Source organism: Ceraceosorus guamensis (assembly GCF_003144195.1).
Source record: "Ceraceosorus guamensis strain MCA 4658 unplaced genomic scaffold IE81scaffold_63, whole genome shotgun sequence".
NCBI classification, from domain to species: Eukaryota; Fungi; Basidiomycota; class Exobasidiomycetes; order Ceraceosorales; family Ceraceosoraceae; genus Ceraceosorus; species Ceraceosorus guamensis.
Window position 1 is genome coordinate 1 of NW_020290058.1, and position 21,247 is coordinate 21,247.

General features: G+C 54.9%; 6 protein-coding genes across 6 annotated transcripts; 4 read left to right on the forward strand and 2 right to left on the reverse strand.

Moving 5' to 3' along the window:
- Positions 1–536: 536 nt before the first annotated feature.
- Positions 537–1,282, forward strand: IE81DRAFT_349106 (hypothetical protein; the record flags this gene model as incomplete). The annotated part of the gene is made up of 2 exons (XM_025516351.1): positions 537–909; positions 1,053–1,282. 2 exons carry the CDS (start codon positions 537–539, stop codon positions 1,280–1,282), a joined length of 603 nt encoding a protein of 200 aa, XP_025367715.1.
- Positions 1,283–1,756: 474 nt separating this feature from the next.
- IE81DRAFT_216244 (AIP3-domain-containing protein) lies at positions 1,757–6,098 on the reverse strand. The gene is made up of 3 exons (XM_025511005.1): positions 5,331–6,098; positions 5,055–5,239; positions 1,757–4,999 (listed from the first exon to the last, which is right to left on the reverse strand). Exons 1-3 carry the CDS (start codon positions 5,910–5,912, stop codon positions 1,843–1,845), a joined length of 3,924 nt encoding a protein of 1,307 aa, XP_025367716.1. The 5' UTR covers positions 5,913–6,098; the 3' UTR covers positions 1,757–1,842.
- Positions 6,099–6,866: 768 nt separating this feature from the next.
- IE81DRAFT_349108 (hypothetical protein) lies at positions 6,867–10,079 on the forward strand (the record flags this gene model as incomplete). Its single annotated transcript, XM_025516352.1, has 8 exons — positions 6,867–8,023; positions 8,096–8,225; positions 8,299–8,376; positions 8,481–8,560; positions 8,648–8,755; positions 8,841–9,200; positions 9,290–9,422; positions 9,498–10,079. 8 exons carry the CDS (start codon positions 6,867–6,869, stop codon positions 10,077–10,079), a joined length of 2,628 nt encoding a protein of 875 aa, XP_025367717.1.
- A 1,638-nt stretch (positions 10,080–11,717) lies between these two features.
- On the forward strand, positions 11,718–14,257 carry IE81DRAFT_349110 (DAGAT-domain-containing protein; the record flags this gene model as incomplete). The annotated part of the gene is made up of 11 exons (XM_025516353.1): positions 11,718–11,929; positions 12,254–12,358; positions 12,490–12,643; positions 12,837–12,858; positions 12,984–13,045; positions 13,113–13,389; positions 13,468–13,516; positions 13,610–13,627; positions 13,707–13,888; positions 14,004–14,113; positions 14,210–14,257. 11 exons carry the CDS (start codon positions 11,718–11,720, stop codon positions 14,255–14,257), a joined length of 1,239 nt encoding a protein of 412 aa, XP_025367718.1.
- Positions 14,258–14,352: 95 nt separating this feature from the next.
- On the reverse strand, positions 14,353–16,997 carry IE81DRAFT_342627 (DNA ligase/mRNA capping enzyme). The gene is made up of 11 exons (XM_025515707.1): positions 16,642–16,997; positions 16,238–16,543; positions 16,085–16,159; positions 15,977–16,015; positions 15,855–15,916; positions 15,712–15,784; positions 15,602–15,650; positions 15,274–15,529; positions 15,134–15,198; positions 14,893–15,066; positions 14,353–14,797 (listed from the first exon to the last, which is right to left on the reverse strand). The coding sequence occupies exons 1-11, from the start codon at positions 16,762–16,764 to the stop codon at positions 14,628–14,630; spliced, it is 1,392 nt and encodes a 463-aa protein (XP_025367719.1). The 5' UTR covers positions 16,765–16,997; the 3' UTR covers positions 14,353–14,627.
- A 1,096-nt stretch (positions 16,998–18,093) lies between these two features.
- On the forward strand, positions 18,094–20,009 carry IE81DRAFT_325423 (hypothetical protein). The gene is made up of 4 exons (XM_025514502.1): positions 18,094–18,577; positions 18,673–18,882; positions 19,184–19,617; positions 19,743–20,009. The coding sequence occupies exons 1-4, from the start codon at positions 18,440–18,442 to the stop codon at positions 19,843–19,845; spliced, it is 885 nt and encodes a 294-aa protein (XP_025367720.1). The 5' UTR covers positions 18,094–18,439; the 3' UTR covers positions 19,846–20,009.
- Positions 20,010–21,247: the final 1,238 nt, after the last annotated feature.

Here is a 21,247-nt window from a genome sequence, read left to right on the forward strand (position 1 = left end):
CCCGGACTCCGTGTGTATGGGCGTCCCCACATATAATGTCGAATCCGTCCTGTTACCTTTATGGAATCCTGACCTTCTCCTTCCAGGTCAGATTTGGGAACGCGTACATAAGGTCACCACTGTGCTCGCTCAAGCGGCAGCGTGTGATGTGGACGTTTGCCTGCTCCCTTTGCGACCTTGGCACGCAGGAGGGTCAAACTTGTGACGCTCGAAGGGGGTCGGATCAGCCGTCGCTGAAGTCGGTTTTGCTTTAGCGGGAGCTCAATTAAATTCGAGACCCGGCGGGCAGCGGGCGCTCATTTCCGAGGCGATCCAGAGACAATCACGTGAGCCATGCGTGTCACTAGCGGAAGCATCAGCACTGGTAACCATGACCATCTCGGAGCTTTTATATGGCAATACCCAGCTCGTCTCTTCCAGACTTGAACTCCATCTCCATACCTCGCTCTCTAGGGCAACGTCTTTCTGCCCTTCTTGTGCTCTCAAGAGCCAAAGCATCTCATTCCAAATCGCACTTTGAAGATCCGCACGTCGCAATGTCATCAGCTTCGCCTTCCAGCTCACCATCTCCCAGTTCCAGAACGTTGAGGCCTTCACCACCCGGCACGCCTTTCTCAGCCAGCCAAAGCCAATCAGTCTCTTCTCGAGCCCCAATCGCATCCGCAAATGGCGGCGATGACGCTAGCTTAGTTAGAGGACCAGGGAGTGCTACTGCTCTCGCAGCATCCAGAGCACAAGCAGCTAGCCGTACGAATCAGAAGGGCAAAGGCAGCAAAGGTGCAGGAGCAGGAGGATGGAACAGATACTACAATCCATTCGATCCTAGAGACTTGCTCTGGAGATTCAATGTGCACGTGCGCGGGACGTATTCGTACGACATGCTCAATTCCTGGGAATGCTGGTCCATCTGTGAGTTGTGCTGGGTGATAATCGATGCGTTCGCGGGGAGGGCAGAAATCGCAGCAGGACGCTCGAGTGTGATGGAGCGGGGCTCTCTTCTCACCGCATCGCAACGATTTGCTCATCACGCGCTCTACGCTGCATCGCTCCAGCAATCTTCATCATCATCATCTCTATGCTAGGACTCTATTCGCTGATCTACGAGTTCCCAAGTCGAGCACAAGCCTTGATCGTCCGAGCAAGCTACTACTTGACTGGCAAAGGCAACTTACAAAACGTCTCTGATCTCAGCGGCGAGCTTAATGCTGATGCTACAACGGCTTTCGGAGCACCGCCTCTAATTGGACAAGGACTGAAAGTCGGAGGGAAATGGGAGTTGTAGTCCGTGGGGGAAGGGGTTTCTGAGCATACACGCTCACGATGTGGACGTCCTTTACCGATGTGTGAGGTGCAGATTCCTAGACTAGCATCTCATCACAGCTTCGGGGTATTCAGGTGCCGTAGGCAGACTCGAGCCGCGGGTCCTCCACCTCTGTAACATTACGCCTTTCCAAATGTCAAGGCTTGCGTGCAGGCTCACCGCTATGCAGCCCAGAAAATTGCAGCATCAAGGCACAATTCATCACCCTTTCATGCATTCGCCACCTCACTCGACTGACGGCGTCAGGTCCGCAAGGTCGTTGCGAGCGCAATGCATTTGCAGGCTACGATCGGGGCGGATAGGGCTTGTGCGCTTCCAGAAGGTCACAGAGTCGCGAAAGTGTGCGTGAAGGTATGCATTTCACAGCAATGACATGCACCAAAGCCTCCAACGAAAAATGGATACGCTGCGTTCATCGAAATGCAGCGGAGTGTCATACGTCTCTATCAAATGCGAGTGAGCGAAGTCAAGGCAGCTTGGTGGCCTGATCGAGCGCGAAGAACGCAAGGCCAGGATGGAGGTCACTGATGGGTAGTTGCCGAGGTAGCCAAGCTACCGACCGAGTCTTGTCGCGTCAAATTGTCGTTCGATTCGGCCACGCCCTTGCCTTTGCCAAGCACGAGTCTGGAAGGAGGTTTAGCGTCCGAAGTGGTCGATCCGGCTGAAGTAGGAGCACCTCCAACGTTATCGGCTCCACCACTAAACATTGCCAATAGTGTTTGCTTGTCCCTCTTGGATCGCACCCTCTCGGCTTCCGCGTGACCTCCCGTCTTTCGCAAAGCTTTGCCGTCCACAAAGCCAGCCAGCTCTTCTTGAAAGTCGTCCGTGCGGGAAGCAAGCTCTTTGGCTCGTAATCGCTCGGCATTGGCGAGCGCTTTCAAGCGCTTTTCGTGATCTACAGACTGGCCTCTGACCTCCAGCATGACCGTGTTCAGCCCTTCGTGGCCCTCTTCGGGTGGTGGCGGCAAATATCCGCCCTTACCAGCACCAGCAGGTCGGCCAACGCCCCTCAGCTTGATCACCTGCTGTATGTTCTCGTAGACCTCCTTCATCGCCAAAAAGTCTTCCCTCAAATCCGCAATCATGCCCGTCTGGAAGTTTAAGAATTCTTGCTCCTCCATCACGTTCCTTAGCTCGGCGCTGTGCGTCTGCCTCCACGACGGCTCCACGGTGGTGACATACTTCTCCAAGTCTTCCAAACCAAAATGTGCACGCGCCATATCATCTCCTAGCTTTTTCATCGTGGCAGGCTTGGGCTTGACGCCTCGGTTAATCACGTCCATTTTGAGATCGTCCACCGTATCCTGCAGGTCTTCGACGAGCGTAAGGACTTCCTGAGAATTATTTTCCAGCTTGATCTTGCCAGCGACGATGAAGTTGCGCTCAGCAGGAGCTTCTTTGGTCGCAATGGCGCGAACGTGAGAAGCTTGTTCGCGCAAATTTTTGAGGAGTGCAGTCACGTCTGATCCAAAGTCTCCTTGAATCTGTCTCATCACTGCCAGCTCTCTCCTCAAACTCTGAACCTCTTCGTACTGCGTCTTGAGCTCCGTCGCCACCTTTGCGCCGCTAGGCGTAGCCGATCCTACAGAGGCAGAGCTCAGTGTTGGCGAGACAGGCACATTCGCTTCGTCTTTCGCAGTACCATTAGCTCGAGCCAAAGTGTTCGCACGTTTGAGTTGGGCTACCCGCGCACCAGCCGAGGTGAACTGCGAGTCGGTGATGCGCGCAGGACTTTGCGAGGCAGCGTTTGCAGCGGCCGCCACCGCGGCCAAAGCGTCGGGCCCATAGCTGATGCTGGTGCGGCGAAGTGCGTCCACGCGATCGCGCTCAAATACGGCTGCCTTCAAGTCTCGAAGCTCTCGTGTAATGACGCTCAACGAGTTGTCCAAATGTTGCTTGACCTGGTCTAGAGGCTCGATATTCAGCGTCAACAAACTGCCATCTTGCAGGTCCGCAAAGTCTTCCAATTCGTAGCTGACTCCGCTCGCCAAATCTTTGACGTAGATTACCGGAAAGTCTTCGCTACCCGGCGAGTAGCTAAATCGGTCCATGAACAGCATCCGCAGCTTTACAACGTTAAGACCTCTGTCTGTCGCGCTGGGATCAAGGTCCACGATGGCTCGCCGGGTTTGCCGACCAAGCTGTAGAAATAGAGACAGAGTCGAGGCAGATGCTTCGACGGCTGAGGATCTTTGTGTGCCAGAGAATGAGGTGCCATTCTCCGCACGACGCTGAGCAGCGTCAAGACGACGCCTCTCCTCAGCAGTTGGTAAAGGAGGAACAGGTGGCACAGCGTCGGCGTCATCTCGAACGCGTGGGCTCACAGGCCCTTGCGCGTCCACAAACGGCAAGCTCTCGGTGGAACTAGCAGCTACATCTCCGGCTGTGGCTGCTAGCAATCGGTTTGCTCCTCTCGGACTGGTCGTCCTTGTCTCCATCGAACTCTTCTGGGACCTGAGCTCTTCAAGCGCTTCGGGAGAGTGGGGAGGTTCCGGCATCGCACGACCGGCTGAAAGGTAGTCGCTTGCCTCTCCAGGTACTGCGCTGCCGGCTCTCGATCCATTCGGCCGTCTAATCGCGGAGCTGGCATTTCTCTGACTCGACACCCGCCGATCCGCCAGGGGACTGTTGGCCGGACTGCTTCCAGCACCGAGCGCGCTCATGCCAAGGCTACCCAGACCAAAAGACTGGGGCGTACCGAGCCCCATCTTATTGAAGGTATATGCACTAAAGCGCTTAGAAGCGCGCCGCTCCAGTGCGTCTCTGGATTTCAAAGCCCGCAAGCTGGGGTCAGCCTCCGCTTCCAAGGCTGCTGCAACAGCGGCGTGCGCTCGCCGAGCCGAGCTGGGAGGGCCGCGCGATGAAGATGCAGATGGTGGTACCGAGAGCTGTGCGGACATGTTCCCCGTCACAGACGATGATGGTGTCATTCCCTCCTGGGCGGCGCTTTCCTGATGCTGCACAAGCGCAGCATCGGTGGATGATTTAGGAGTCGGTGTGTCCACGAGCGAATGCCGCACGGCACTCTCCGGAGCCCTCTCCTCCTCTGGGGCACTTTGCGCCCGGATGGAAGTCTCGTCTAAGTCGCGCGCAGCTCCTTCGACCCCGTCCTCGTCGCCAATCGCTTGCGCCGCCAGTCGCGCTCTTTCGACGGGGTCGAGAGCTTCTGGTCGTCTGGCTCCACTGCGTCTTCTCGTCGTATCACTACTGCCGCTCTCTGCGTCCTGTGCAGCTGGCGTCGACCGGCTTTCTCGACGATCCACAGGCGGAGCAGCAGCAGGCCGACGCCCAACAGCACTGCGACGAGCAGGCTGGCCATCCGAAGTACTACGAGCTGGCGCCTCTGGCCTCGTATTACTTTCGGCCAAAGAATCCTCCGCACTCGCTTCCGCCTCAAGCCCGACTGCGCCTTCGCTGAAGCCTACGCGCTCGGATCGAGAGCCTCTTGTACGCTCCCTCTCCCTTCGTGCAGCTTTACGCAGCTCTGCTGTCTTTTTGTAATCGGCCTGCTTCAGCTTCAGACCTTGCAGCAGCCTGATGATGATCTCTCGCACCCGAGGAAGATGTTGGTCGAGTGCTTGCTGCGATCCTGGCGCAGAGAGACACTCCTCCAGACAGTAGCGCAGGTCGTCGGGCACCGACACAAGATCACTGGAGATGGCATCGTCATCGTGAAGGCTACTTGTGAGAATAACACCACGCAGCCAGCCTTCACACGCGTGTAGGTGCTCACCTCATGTCGATGCCATACCGAGTGTAGATCGCGCTAGCATTATTGAAATCGTTGCCGAGCCTAACGTAAACATCGCTGACGTACGTCTCAGTTCTCTCGCCTGTGCTCCACAAAGTCAGAGCTTCCAACAACTTCTTGGTTGCCACAAGCAGACGCGTCGTAGATGATTCCATGTGATTTGGATCCTGCCAAATGTCGACATAGTGTTAAAAAGTTATAGTGTCAGAAGGTAGCTCGTGTATGAAACCGCTCTGCTGCAGTGATGCACCGACTCACTCTACTGCCACTGCGATTTACACCAGGTCCTTCTTCTCCTGGCTGATTGGAAACTCGCGAGCTCGAAGCTACTGAGCCCTGACTCGGGGCCCTTGGACCATGAGGATGAGAGGAAGGTGCATGGGAGGACGCCGGTCCAGCACTGATCTGAGCTCTCATCGCCCTTTCTTTTTCTTTCTCTCTCGCTCTCAATTCTTCTGGCAGCATGGGGGCACCCGTGCTATCAAAATGTTGTCCCGACTGATAGCTTGCTTGAGAGCCGGCGCTTGGAGGTGGAGATGTGCTTCTGAAGCCTCCACGTGAGTCGCGATTACTTGATGCTGCGGCCGCAGCATCCCTGGCCGAAGCAACCACCGCAGCAGCACGTCGCGCGCTCCCACTCCCTGACTGACCTGATGCGGAGGGTGTAGACGTTCCAGAACTTGTACGGGGCATTTGGTTGGTCAGACTGAAGTGAGATGTGATGGAGCTTGAGGATGAAGAGGCCGGAAAGGGAGGTGAGGTGGCTGATGGAGACGTGGGGTTATTGCTGTCGCCTTGTCTCTTGTCTCTACGCAGGACCGAGGAGATGCCTGGTATCATCGTCGTGGCGGGGACGCTGCTCTTGATCGCCGCTGGACATATACCGGCTCGCTATGCAGCGATAGCTATACCAGATTGTGCCTGTAAGCGGTAACAACCAGATCAGGTACCTGCTGTCAAAATTCCGAGGCGATCCGATGGGTTCTGTAAGCTCTTTGTGGATCTCTTGTGACCCTGCGCCAGCTTCAAATCCCAGTGACGACGGTTCGACTGAGGTATTTGCAGCGAGTAGAAGGCGGGCTTGGTGTTGCTAAGCTGCACTGGCCTACGTGCCCCTGCATTTGACCCTTGACGGGCTCTGGTGGCTGCCGCCTTAAACCGTGTCGCAGCTGATAGTACACGTCTGTCACAGAGGCCGCGAGGGGTATGAAGTCACGAGTGGCACCGGATGCCCGCAATCGTGATTCTCAGCTGAGCCTTAGCGAGATGCGTTGGTGTGGACGTTCGCGAGATCCGTGCGATGCTGAAGAGATCAGCAAGGTGTGAACCGACCGTATGGCTAGTTTGCAGCAGCATTCGATCAGGATACTATTACTCTACTTACACTTTGACTACTCACGATTCACATTGTGCTGATTGTTGTTATTGTGATTTCCAGCTGGCAGCGTGCAGCGTCGCGCCTGCAAGCAATACGAGCCCGCCAAATTGTGGCGCAGAGCGGCTGGGCGCGCACCGACGTGCGCAGTCATGCAGAGTCAAGAGTCTTGAGTCAAGTGTGGCGTGCGTCACGCTCTGTGCGTCTGTGGTGGCCCTTATTGAACACAGCAACCCAGCGAAGCACGTGACGTCTTTCGTGAATCTCAAAAAGCGCGGTGTGACAAGAAAGCCCAGAGTGGTGTGCCTGCATACATGCGTTCCGTCCACGATCGGAGCCTCGATATGGAAGCAGATCATACTAGCGAACCACGCCAGGCGGCCTAATATTGTCCACCATACAGCTGAGATCCGAGCGCCATGTCAGAGCTGCAAAATGGGCCCGCAGATTCTTACGACGAGACTCGTCAGGAGCGGGTGGACGGAAAGGTTCCTGAGGCGGAACGGATGGCTCCAGTCGACCGATTGCCTAGGCAGCCCGTCTTCTTGAGCGTGGAGTACCCTGGCCTGCTCAAGCCCGTCTTGGATCGCACCGCGGTCATCAAGAAACTTCAAGAGTTGGAGCAGATGGAAGTAGTGTGTTCAGAAGAAGATCAAAGCGAGAATGGGACACCGCATCCAAGCTTGGGTTGGAGGGCGCGTGCCATTCGCGAAGCCAGATTGGAAGCGGCAAATGGCACGCTGAACAGAGCTTTGCGCACTTTATGTCCGATCCCTGAGCCTTATGCTACAGCACAGCTGGCTTTGAATCACATGAGTGGCTGCGTGTCGCACGATTCCTCCGTGCTGGAATGCAGACTACCCACCAGCACCTCGACACATCGACCGGATCCGCGAGAATTATCGGGGCGGTCAGCAGATGAAAAAGTCGGAATTGATGTGTACAGGCACCCCTTCACCGGAGAATTTAGAGACACGAACAACATTGCCATCAAAGTCACTACGCGCAGATGGATCAAGAAGAGACGGACAGAGAACGGTGAAGCCCTGCGTGCACGCAGCAGTGCACAACCTTCGGCTTCGGACGTTGTGCAAGCTGAAGAGAGACTCGAATACAAGGTGGACATCCTAGGAGTCATCAAGAAGACTGTACGCTACAGAACGCTTGCGGACTTTGCTTACATGCCTCGCGTCGAGGCGCCTGACGACTTTGCTCGAAACGCGCTTACTGAATACAACGAGACGCCGCAAGCAACTTCGACGATAACGACCGCACGCCAGCAGACTGCTCTAGAAGAGCAAGCATCGATGCTCCGGCAATTCAGACCACAAGAGGAAGAGTCAGATGTCTCAATGCGTCAGACCTCTTCTTTGTCTCTACTTGACTCATTACTTCGACTAGACATTGACGCTATCCGGCAATACCGGATCGCGCCAGAGATGGAAGACTACGATGTTCCCGTGGAGGGCGGGGATGATGCCATGCAAATGGGAGATGGACCTCCGCGCGTGCGGAGCAATCTCAGAATGCCACCACCTCCAATGTTCAGCAGGCTGGTGGCACCTCCGTCGTACAAGTAAGCAGATCAAGGTGCGCGCGCCGATCGTCTGCGCACGAATTCTAATTCTCCGTCCCAACTCTATTTCAGATTTCGTCAGAACCCCGGCTCAAAGCTCAAAAAGGACGAGAATGGCGAATCGTCGCGTTTCCTACAAAAGTCCAGATGGAGAGGATTTGCTCCGCAGCAATTCAGTCTGCGCGGACCCTCTTCCAGTAAGGTGCGCACCGCTTGATGGTGTTGAGACCCGTGTGATCATCGTCTGACACTCCTCACCTCATTCGAAACCACAGGTCCCTTTGCGTTGTCAAACACATGTGGCAGCGGAGCGAAAGCGATGCAGTCCACAACTCATCGCTCGACTCGAAGAGGTGCGTGCGAAGTATAGCAAGGTCTGACATCTCGTGGCATTCCTGTGGACACCTTCGGCTCAACGAAATGCCGCGGCTCACGCTCGTTGGTGCTGGCTCTACAGCTCTTTCAAGAGCGCCCTCTGTGGCCCCGCGCTGCCCTGTTGAACCAACTGACTGCCAAAGAAAGGACTGCTTTGGAATTGTGAGCATACAATTAGTGTCGTCATTCTCATCTTGCGCCCGGGGTGCGTCGCGCTGTGACTGACCGCCCTGCCCTGGCACAACGCAGACAAAAAGCTTACATTCCATTGGTGTGCTACGTGATCGTTGATGGGCCTTGGCGAGATGCCTTGTCCCGTTTTGGCTACGACCCACGTACAGACCCAGAGAGTCGCTTGTGAGTTACGGGCGCCGGCCACGAAGCCTTTTTCGCAATGAAAGAGACTGGAGATCACCTGACGACCCCGTCCTCAATACTCCAGCCATCAGCGCTTCAGCTTCCAATCTCACATTAAGGCAAGATTTATGGCTTCGAAGCCTCGACGTAATTTGGGTTCGAAGGGAGACCTCCATGTGACTTCAGGCAAGGGCAAAACGAGAGGACCAACGGAACCAGAAGAGGACGCCGAAGATGAGGAGGATGGAGAAGAAGAAGAAGAAGAAGAGGGTCAAACAATGGATCGACCTGGCAGATCACCTCCAGTGCGCCAGGCTCACAATGACCAAGACGATGCTGTTCAAGGTGACAGTGTTGACAATCAGACCTTGAATGAAGATGGAGACCTTGCGGACGACGTAGCGCCACAGGTGGGACAGTCGAGTAGCGAGGCTCCTTACGACAAGTGAGCCGTTTGCTGTGCGGACCAAAGTGAATCTGACGTTCTCGACGATCTGACCACCCCACCCCCTCTGATCCGACGGCACCCCTTAGCCAAAGCCATATCTTCGATGGTCAGACTCCCACCAGAGCACCACCGTATATCAGTCTGTTCGATGTCGAAGACCCGGAGGTCTTGCCTTTGATCCGTAGCGAAGGTCCTCAGAACCTGCTGAAGAAATTTTCGGTGAGTCACGCACCGACCAAGAAGTATGCCGTTGCACTTGACAAGATATCTCTTGTGCTCGTTTGAATTCCGTAGATGACGACAGGCTGGTATACGTTGACGACATTTACAAAGATTAAGGATTTGCTCGGTCATCGCTTCCATGTCCTGCAAGAGACGGGAAAACCGGCGAACTTGGAGAGTTGTGCAGAGGTATTGCACGCTGTGGATACAAGATTGAGAAATGCTGCAGAGCTGCAGGCGAGGCGGGACGCGGCCGCCAGGGGCAGTAGAGGTGAAGCGCTCGACGCGGAAGAAGCCGAGCTTCTGCGCGAGCTGGAAGAGCCCGGAGCAGCGCGCAAAAAGTCGAAAGGGAAAGGCAAAGCGAGAGCCAGGAGCTCTGCTCGACGAGCCTCGACGGTCACAGGCTCTGACGAGGAATTGCCTTTCGAGGACGACGAGCGCAGCGTCTCGAGAAGAGAGGGCAAAGCCACGGAGATGAGCGAGCACGAAAGCGGCAGCCGCAGAGGCAGAGGGAACGGCAGAGAAAAAGGTGTGGGGAAGGAAAAGGGACAAGGAAGGGGAAAAGCTGGAGCGGTCAGAGCCAACTCACGCACTAGTCTGAGGCGGGGATCGCGCGAGACGTCCAGAGGAAGATCCGGATCTCCTAGCGCTTAGACGCACGCTAGGCAAGAGTGCGTCTGCCTCTTTGCACATCTCTGTGCGCTCGAAGGCTCGATCAAGCACTTCAAGCTCAGCAATCAGCCTCTTGTCTAGGGCTGGATAACAGTAGTCTCACGGCTGCAGTACGGGTCCGTCGAAGGCGTGTGTCGGTCAAAGTGCTTCTAAGTGTCGGTGCGCTCGTTGACGGTGGCGTCCGCGTCCTCAATGGCGGCTTTGCCAGCGCTGAACTTGCCGGGCTCAAACAATCCGTGGCAAATGCCTTCGAAAAGCCTGGGCCTCTCGACGCAGATCAATTCCCACTGCGTGTGGGGTCAGTAAGGGTGTGGGCTTTGCGGAGGCTCGAGCGCGATCTCAGATTCACCACAGCGCCCAAGCATGACTTCATTTGAGCTAGCATTTTGTTCCGGCTTGGACCGTATGTCTGAGCTGACCCCGGCATTATCTTGCATTCGTCGAGGTCAAGTCCCTTGACTGCACAATGTGGAGCAGCTAGACTCATGAATTTTGAAGGCACAACCTCGGCCACGCATTGAAGTTGAGCGTCTTGTGCGGCATCACCTGTCTCGGTACAGCCAACAAGCAAAATCACGAATCGATCACAAATCTGATCGAGTCGTGAGTTGCACGACGCGCCGCTTAGCAGACATGCATGCATCAATCACGAACGGACCATCGGGCCCTGCACAAAGGGCATAGCGCAGAATTGCATTCCTGAGTTGACAGCAAGCTTGGCTTTCGTGAAGCATGCTCTTGAAGACACTTCGGAGCTCAAAGAGGCGACGCTGACGACTTTCATCCTCGTCCTATTTGCCCATTCTCGTTGCTTCCCTCCTGTTGTGCTGGTCATTCACAACGGAACGTCGCATCTAGAATCCAAGGTTAGCAGACGCGTAAGAAGCGCAAAGCGCATGTCACGTGAGTTTTCAACAGCAACCTTGAATCAGCAGTCAAGAGTCTTGAGTAGAGTAGTAGTAGGGGCGAGAGCGTCCAAAAGCCCGATCAGGGAGGGTTCCAAGATCCTTACAGCAGAAGATCCTTACAGCAGAAGCGGCAGGAAAGGCGGACGCGTGATAGCAGCTGCAACCGTAGCGTCCTCGCATCGCATCAGTTTCGCATCTCCCTCTCCATCTTTTCGGAACTCGGCATTCAGCATCGTAGCAGCACACTACATGCGCTAAGGGAAAGTGATACCCAATTTCTCTCTGACATTCCGATCAGAGTCTCGACACGATTAGCCAGAGCAATTGTTCCCACGCCTGCAAGACGCCGCTCAGGAGCCCTGCCGTGCTGCCACTGGGCCATAGTGAAGCCTGCTAAACGCGGCTGACACCCCATCCGTACCGGGAGTCAGATTCAATTGCGCGCGGATCGACTCTGGTCTTCCAACATAAGAGCAACACACCACCAGGCGGGCTCGCTTGGACGGAAGGAGCTAGTGGTCCGCAACTCGTCGTCAAGAAGGTCCACGCTCTCTTCGACGTCTGACGACACTTGGGCGGAAGCTTAGCGCGGTCGTGAATCTCGATTCGAGCATTGCTTCAGTCCTCTACGGGTGTTCAGCTACTGAACCAGATCTCGATTGCGGTGCGAGAGGCAGAGAGAGCCATGCCATCCGTGCTGCTGCAGAACGCCATGTCGCCCACTCTCGGCATCCATCAGAAGGAATCTATGCAGCCAGCTCCCGCATCGGCCACAGCGGGTATTCGTCACGTTCCGAGTCCTCCTTCCGGCACGCCTAGCGAAGGCATCGACTCGAATGATCCGGCTCAGTTGGCAGTTGGTGCCAGGGATGAGGCGCATGGCGATGCCAAGGCTCAGGGCTGGCTGACCAGCGAAGCTATCAGGTGCGTGCTTGTCGGAACAGCAACACAAAGAACCCTAGGAGGCGGAGTAGCGTGCTATGAATGCCGGGCCTCTGTAAGAGAGTGTTGGGCTTGGGCAGGCTAGGCGAATCGCTCGTGACCGCAGTAGTTATGCGGAGGAGACCTTTGCTGGGAGACAGCAGATCCAGGTCCCCAGATCACTCGGCAGCTCGTCAGCTTGACCTGAAATTGTATCTAAACGACCGATCACGTCCGGATTCAGTCCCCTCGGAGACGGACTTGCAGGCTGAGACCAAAGCAGATCACAGCCCTGCTGACCTGTCTAATCCCCATCTGTTCGTCCAGGTTCGCACCTCTACATGTCCCCAGACATCGTCGGATGCAGACCCTAGCTGTGCTATTGTGGGGTCTCATCCTGCCGGTGTGTCTCAGCTTCTTCTTCTTCTGCTTGTGAGTATGCTGGAGCAGCCTGCAGTCTAGTGGTGCGCTTCTGACGGAGTGCTGACACAGCAGCTGGAAACATCTTTGCCCGCGACTATATGCTGTGCTTCCTCGCCGTCGACGCGCTTCGTGCTCGATAGATCGATACCACCCCTCTGGCCTCTGATGTTCGTTTACATCATTTGGATGTTCTTTGACAAGGCGCCGGAAAGTGGAGGTCGTAGATCGGAGTGGTTCAGGCGCCTGTCGGTCTGGAGGAGGTTTGCGGAATACTATCCCGTCAGCCTGATCAAGGTGAGTGTGCAGGCACTACTTCGGACATACGCGATACGCCGGCAATGGGCCTCATCAAGCCGGTCAGATTCATCACAACGCTGGAGATTGCGAAGCGTCGCGTGCGACCTTGCAGAGTCTGATCAGTTTGCACCCCCATTGACAACGCGCTGCAACCTACTCACTCCATGTTTCCAGTCGGCTGACTTGCCAGCAAGTCGGACCTACGTCTTTGGGTGAGTGTCTGCAGGCTCTGCCGGCTTCTGCGCACACCTGAAGCCACTCATCTGTCTTTGTGGCCTACGTTGTCTTTCCAATACAGATGTGCGTTGGTATACCACGCCTTGATGCGGGAATGCAGCCGCTTTTACTGACGAATTGGCTTGCTTGCTCTTCTTGCGCGTGTACAATCATGCGACAGACGTGAGTGCGACCCTCTGCCCGAATGATGTGATGCGGCTCGTTTGACAAGTCCTCATCGACATTGTAGCATCCTCATGGAGTGATCGGGATGGGAGCAGTAGCCAACTTTGCGACAGCTGCGACAGAGTTTCCGTCCAGCTTCCCAGGTATCGTTCCACACCTCTTGACCCTGGGCACGAATTTCAACGTGCCTTTCCATCGGGATGTGCTGCTCGCGCTGGGCATCTGCTCTGTCAGCAAAAAGAGCTGCGAGAACATCCTGAAAAAGGGACCTGGAAATGCCTGCACTATCGTGGTGGGCGGTGCTGCTGAAAGTCTTGCCGCTCATCCCGGCACTGCGGACTGTGAGTCGTGGCGCAGAGTGGCTATTCACTACTGCACAATCTGGGAAGGCTGACCAGATTTACTTTGATCTTCCACAGTGACGCTCAAGCGAAGGCTGGGCTTCATCAAGATCGCAGTTCGTCATGGGTGAGTCCCGGCATCTAGAGCGGGCGTGTAGCATATTCGCTTCGGCTCACAGTGTTCTCTACGTTCTATTGAACGGCTGACTTGCCATTGAAGGGCCGATCTGGTGCCAGTGTGAGCTGTGAAAAGGAGGCAACGAGTAGATGTATGTCTCCACTTGACTGACAACAACATGATTCGCGCGGCTTTTCAGCTTCTCTTTTGGAGAGAATGACATCTTCATGCAGCTGGCCAACGCGCCAGGCACAAAGCTCTACACTTTCCAAAAGCATTTCCAGAAGTTGTTCGGATTCACGTTGCCTGTCTTTCACGGTAGGGGAGTGTTCAACTACAGCTTTGGGCTTTTGCCTTATAGGCATCCCATCGTCAGCGTGGGTGAGTCTTCGCAGGCAACGCACAACTCCATCGCAGTTGGGGGCACCATCTGAGTGGATGCTGACCTGCGCCTGCTCTGCGTCATCGATACATCTGTCGCCGCGATGACACACAGTGGGCCGACCGATATCAGTGAAACGCAACCCCAACCCATCAAAGGCGGAGTTGGAAGAGTACCAGAAGAGGTACATTGCGGAGCTGCAGCATATTTGGGACACGTGGAAAGTGAGTTTTGCTGCTACCGGAGCGTGAGCCCTCGCATCGCGCGCAATCTTCAGCGAGGTTCCTGACCGCAGCGTCTTTTGGTCTCTGCGCACGAAGGACGCGTACGCAGCCAACCGCTCTCGCGAGCTCACCATTGTCGATTGACGAGTCGGACAAGATGCGACTTTCAAGTACTGCCCCACCACCAGCGACGCAGGATCAGTCACTCAAATAGCAAGTGCTGCGCTCGAAAGCCTTTTCAGGGGACGCATGTGTGACAGTGTACAGTTGGCGTTTGTGACGCGATGGGGCCTTTGAGCTTGTGAATTTGGAAGGTGTAGAGGTCCTGAGTGTGAGTGCTGTGTGATTCGGCGGTGTTTCTACGTTCCAAGCTGGGATATGTCCAACTTGGCCGTCTCTTTGAATCTGCATGCGTTGCTTGCGCTACTAGGTGTCGCCTGCATGCGGCGGGCGCTGTATGCTGCGTAGCACCTTGCGCGAACAATGTTTGGATCACCGATCGTGGGACGCAAGTCTACAAGACCTGCGAGCTGCCGCCCTCGCGGCTCGTTGAAGCTTGCGAAAGCGCTTGCGAGTGGGACTGCGAGGACTTGGCAAGGCGCGTGACCAGATCATCGTTGACGCCCGTCGCTCTGAGAGCGTCGGAGCGGACCACCGCGTCTTTTGGCTCGCTCTTGTCCGCCGCTAAGATCCAGCCAGGCATCAATGGCAGCGCATCAGAAGATTGCCATCGATCGCACGTTGATTGTGCGCACAACGACTTGGCGGTTTCGACTCACGACATCCTTCAAAGATCGGAAAGCGTGGACAGCCATCACGCGAAAGTTCTTGAAAGCGGTACGTGACGATGGTGCCCACTTTGGGCTCCCACATTCGACGCTGCTGCTCGACGAAGCCCGAGCCAATGTCGAACACCTTTCCGCACTCCATTCGAACGACGATGGCGCCCATCACTGGGTAGCAAGTTGAAAAAGGAGTCAAAAGAAGCTACCCCGCCATCGCGTGCGAGCTCATGCTCACCGCTCGCGTTTCGATTTTCCCCCCTTTTATGCCCAACGACGATTGCTTCGGCTGTGTACCAGGATCTGTGCGTCGAGACAAAGACACGATGAGCCTCGACTGACGTTCATGAAAGCGCGTAGCGGCCCTGCCCTGCTCACTTCAATTTGAGCACGATCGACGTCCTTTCGCAGATGTACTTGCTCTGAGGCTTTCTCAGCATGAGCCCTTCCCCACCCATCTCCTCTACGCGACGCAGCTCTTCGCGACAATGCTCGCGGGAAGTGCATTTGACCATGGGAAGAACACATACAAATCCGCCGAGCTCCGCACCTTGGACTTTGGACGGGGACATGACACCATCCGGCAATCTTTCGGCCAACAACTTCATCCGCTCTTCGTACAGCATTGCGACATCTGCGTGGGGGTCGCAGATCAGCACGATCACTCTTTTGACTGCGCTGATTGTGTTGAGGCATGGTTGCTCACTCGTGACATCGAAGATCATATAGTTGATCAGGTGCCAATCCTTCTTCTCCTGCATCCGATTGACGGTCGGGGTCAGGGTCTGTTTCGCTGCGCGCTTCAAAGGTACATACTTGGCGTCGGCAGATGCTACAGGTCCGTTGGAAAGCATCTCGCCGAATCCAAAGCTCGCCATCCAGATGCAGACTGCGGAACGAAAGCTCGATAGAGCCTCAGATCTTTGAGCAGGTACACAATCCTGAAGAGCTTGACTGACTCTTTGGGAAGTTTCTTAAGCCACCAGTCTGGCGCGTTCCAATGATTGCCTTGTCTTGAGAACTGAGCAGGCCTCGATGATGTGAGATTGAAGCAGTGAGAGCACGAGAATAAAGCACTCACGATAGAGTCTCCGTCCCACCAAGCTCGGACACCATCCAGCTAGAGTGAGCGTAGGACAAGTCGGCATCCATAAGAAGTTCTGCATCGGCTAGCAGTTGCAGCGCTCACCTTCTCGGTCAGCCAGTAGCCAGCAGGATCGAGCTTGTCGTCCAAACGAAAAGTCTGTCCGAGCATGAGGGAAATCTGAGAGGGAGGCGGATGTGCTCAGGCTAAAGTCGACGAGTGAGACGAGGGCCTTCAGGTAGGTGCACGTGAACCCACCTGTCCTTGCGCATCCCTCGGACAAGTCGGCTCCACACACTCCTTCTTGTCTTTCTTCGCCATGCTGTCCCTAATCTCAGCATCTGCCGCTCTCTTCTTTGCTTGTTCCGCTTTCTTCTTCGTCAAAGTGAAGCCGACATTCCTACTTTGCGATGCGAGGATGTCCTTGGCGGCAATCAAGCGCGCGTCCTCGTAATTCTTTCCATGTAGATCATTCAGATGAGGACATGTACGAGCTGTTCTAGGTTCCCGTGAGAGCGTCCAACGCGGACATGTACAACTGAACGATTGACCATCTTGAGCTCGCTGTGGAGCGCGGCGAGACTCAATCAGTACTGGACGTGCCACTCTGCGGGTGAATGATGCATACGCAAAAGGGACGAGACCTCACAGCGACAGCTCACCTTGACGACGTGTTTCCTGCCTCCTCCGCCTGGAAAGAGTCGCTCTTCACCAGGCTTGAGGATGTTCTTGGGTTTCTGAAGTCTGACCAGCCCCGTTTCGATATGTATAGCAGGCTGGCTCATCCTGACTGCTTTGTACTGCGCTTTCTGACCTGCTCAAGGGCTTTGGACAAACCTCCGTTCGGAAGCGGAAAGGAGCGTTTGCAGCTTCTACCATCTGGTCTCGACTCGAGCCCTCATTTGGCTGCTCGTCTGCCTCCGCCGGCTTGGGCACTTGACGCGAAAGTCCCCCATGTGTATTCACCGGCGTGGCTTCCGAGGTAGGGATTTGATTCGGTGCATGGCGCCAGGTAGCGGGGATCACTTGTCATACTTTTCAGTCAAAAGTTGAAGGTGCCTTCCTAGCGTCAGCACTCAGGTTGCAGCATGTACGGGTGGCTGTCACGTGGGCACACGGCACCAATTCGAATCTTGAATGGGATTCATTGATTCAAAATTGCAAACGGCACGATACAACCACAAATCAAGATTTCAACTATCAAGGCAACCCAGAGCAGGCCAAAATTAAAAGTCGAGCGCACGCATGCTGCTGAACGAATCTGCCCCTCGATCACGACGACCAATCAACAAAGGGCATTTAGCGTATAGCAGAGTCTGCGTGGGCGCTGATCTGCGTGTGCTGGCCAAACACAATTTCGTTGAAGGAAGACATAAAGAAGGCGGTCTCAAGTCACCAGGAGACTACTGATCTCAGAGAGAATTTTTGAAGAGAAGCGAGCGCCTTCAGGAGTGGAGATTCCGGCTGATTATCAGAATCGAGTCAAGAGACTATCGATGGTGAATGTATATATATGGGCCCTTATTGACCGAGTAAGCCCGCATCAAACAATTCATTGGAGCGGAGACGCACATTCTTGATTCGCTACTTATAACTGGTGATTGTAACTTGATTCAAACCCTCCAGCAAGTCCAAATACGGACGTGACCTCGGTGCTCAATTCAAGATTCAAGATATATGCTAGAGGGAGGACCGTGCTCGACTTCCGGCTCACGCCAGCCGAGAGCCGATCTCTGCGTTCGTTAAGTCGCTCTGCAAAAAATGCGGGGCAGGCACACAATCATGTTCTTGATTTGATTGCACATGAGCCGCGAGAAAGTCTCGGCTGCAAAGCGCACCAGCCTCACCGCTGCTGCATATACTCTTCTGACTGTCCTACAGACAGAGAGCCACGATGGGTATATATCCTTTCTCGATTTTGCACGCACGCTGCATGCACTTGATGCTGCAGCATCTCGTCGTACGGTTGCTACTACAGTACCCACTTCTGTTCGCTGCTAGCGTAGTAGTAGCAGGAGCAGGTACTCGTGACTGCAGATGTTGGGGAAAGCCGCGCGGCGTCTATCGCAAAGGGTGTATACTCTGCTGTAGGCTGCATGAATCCATTCACACTCACATTCACATTCACGATTGTCGTGATTCGCCCGTTGCGTTCGCGGCAACCACTTGCTCGTTCGCAATCCCTCCATCTCCACGTGCTTGCACCTACACTGGTGTCTGTGCCGAACGTTGGACGCCTGTCGCCCTCATTGCCATCGCTTCACACACGGTCACGCTATTCAAGGCACGAGGCAAGGCTCTCAGCCAACACGGCTTCAAGTGCGGTATACCAAAGGACCAAGCTGATCAACACAGACAGTGGTGCGGATCAGGGCTTCAAGGTAGACATTTGCTACAAGCACCATTGTTTGCTCGACCAATCGACCCTTCTAGTGCACATCCACAACCACAGTGCACAAAATGTCCAGACCTGCTGGAAAGGCTCCAAGAGCGCTAAACACTACCGACCTCGTCCTCGGCAGCTTTTCCAATGTACCTCCAAACGAGACATTGAATCATGCCATTCGATACTTGGGAACCTGGTCTGGGTTCGACAAGGTGCGCTGAGATCACCCTGTGCCCGATTCTTCACAAAGCATGAACTCACGCAGACTTTTCTGCTCTTCTTGCCTTTTTCTGTATCTTCGTGGCAGGCAATGATGGTCACGCAGTATGGTAGCAAGCTCGTCGTGGCTTTCTTGTCTTTGCAGCACGTACTCAGAGTCAGACTAGCTGGAGCAAAGACCTTTCACGCAGAGCATGGCGGGAGTAGCGTGGCTAAGCGCATCACCAGATTGGGCGGGCTTATCAGCGACGCCAGAACTCTCTATCGAATTTGGGGCATCCTGCCGATGATTCAGTGGGTGAGTGGGAAGGCGACTTGTCGGAGGGTTGGACATAGATAGGGCTCCTGTGAATGTCGGGCGAGCTGGCACGAGGATGTGCGAGGACTTGAGAAGGACGGACGACTTGAGGGGAATCGAGACTGAGAGGAGGGGGATACAAAGTTCAGCAGAGCATCTGAATGCGATGCTGGCCATCTTTACATTGCGAACGAGAAAGGCACCGCTGAGCAAATCCGCTCAGAGTCACAAGGAGAGCAGTGACAATATCTGATTACAAATGGAGCAACTTGCTGATCACCACAGCCCAAACCCGCTGCAGATGATTTCAATCGAGCGCAATCCTCCTCCCACACGTTTGCTGCACAACATTGAGCGCATTCAAGGCTGGTCCATGCTTCTGTACTGCCCGTTGGAAGCGATCTGCTACCTAGCATCTCACTCTATCATCCCAGTCTCTGCGCACGCTCAAGGTCGAATGATGCTTCTCTCTGTGCGAGCATGGGCGGTCTACGTCATGCTTCAGCTGCTGCATTTGGTAGAGGACAATCGTCTGCTCAGACTGAGGGCTAGAGCTTTGGAAAGGAGCAGAGGTCACCCCACTCCGGCTAGAACTCCAAGCACAGAAAAGAACGTGCAGTTGGGCGACGAGCAGGAACAGACGAGGCAATTGTGGAAAGAGCTGGACGCCAGGAAAGAAGCGATATTGAACCAGCTCTGGGTCAATTTGGGCTACTTGCCCCTCACTCTGCATTGGTGAGTTGGCAGCGTGGAAAACGCTCCTTCATGGCACGACGCGGCCTCGGATGCTTGCGGAGGGGGGTTGCGAAAGATGAACGCGAAGCTAACACCACTGTCGCTCTTGACTCGCTCTTTGTCAGGTCCGTTCCTGGAGGTCTCATCTCCGACGCGTGGGTCGGTCTGTTCGGCACTGTTGCAGCGTCTGCTGGACTCAAAGCAGGCTGGCGAGCTACGGCCAAGTGATGCCTCGTTCGACACGCTGGCCCATGGATCGGCGCAGCTTGACCACGCTGAAGAAAGAGACCCTTGCTTCTCTGCTCGGAATGCGATCAACGTTAGCTCGACCATCGCTCATACTGTATGCGCGCCACAAGTATGCGTCAAATTTCATCTTGCTTGCTCGTCTAGTAGTTCCTTCGCCTGATGAACATTTGAGCAGCGCCATTTTGCCAGCTGGACGTGGAGTCGCGCTAAGGGTGAGCATGAGGATGAGGCGTTGCGCTTGCTTGATCTTAGCCTGCACGTCATGAGCGTCTGGCATACTTGCAGAGCAAGCGAGAGGTAGAGAGCCGGCTCAGACCTTGAATAGCGAAGCACGGAGGCCGAACTTCGCATTTCCGAATTTTTCGGCTCACTTTCGTGGTAGGGGTGTCTTCAGAGTCTGGTGGCCCTCCCCTTTCACAGTCAGGAATGCAGCGTGTGACCAAAGAAGGAGAAGACTCGCTCTCAAGACTCGGACACGTCGGAAGAATGGTATTGAAGATTTTTGATTCGTGAGTGTAGGAACCACCGTTCTTCCATCAGCGCTCGAGGTGCGAAATGGGTCACGTGTAGAAAAAGGCTTGCACCACCGCGGGGCCTGACGGGTTCGCAGCTTCTCGAGCATCTGAATCAAATCAAATCGAGAAGAGTGCTTCAAGAGCAGTAGAGTGTGAATCTGAACCCGATTTCAACCGCATGACAAGGTTTGGCACGGTAGACACAAGCTTTGCCGGTTTCCGGATGTAGGTATACGTCGTTGTGAGGATTCGGCTTGAAGCGGGGCTAAATGCTTGTCTTGCATGCATCTTGCTGCGTCGAGAAGTGCGGGGGGGGGGGGGGGGGGGGGGGGGTGGAGTGCTTGTACTCTAAGGGTCCTCGCAGGATGCGCGGTCGGGCGCATCTTGTGCGGCCACCTGAATTCATGATGTCGATCGGCTTATTTGGCGCTTGGACAGGATTGGCAGCCAAAGCGGTCTCGGACGGCTCAGAGATTGAGAGGTGCGATAAGCCATCCACGACGTGTCGATCGACGAATCCTTGGCGATACACGAGTCGACCTTACAGTCGTGAGTGCAATTTGTGATTGCCAGCAAATTCAGCTAGCTCCTCCCCTGTCGCAACTCCTAACGCGAGACTAGCAGACGTCAGACAGAAGAGCATGCCTTATCGTCAGCCAGCTTCAAAGCCAACCAGTCGTGAGTAGAAGTTTGTGGAGGACAAAGAGTCACTACTTGATAGAAATTGATCCATTCAAATTGACATTCACATTTGAAGTCCGTTGTGATGAATTGCCCAATCACAAGCTTGGTTTGAATGCATTCGTGATTCGCGTGATTGGACAGACCTTTATTTGTTGGTGCTACCCCAACAAGCCACCACCGAC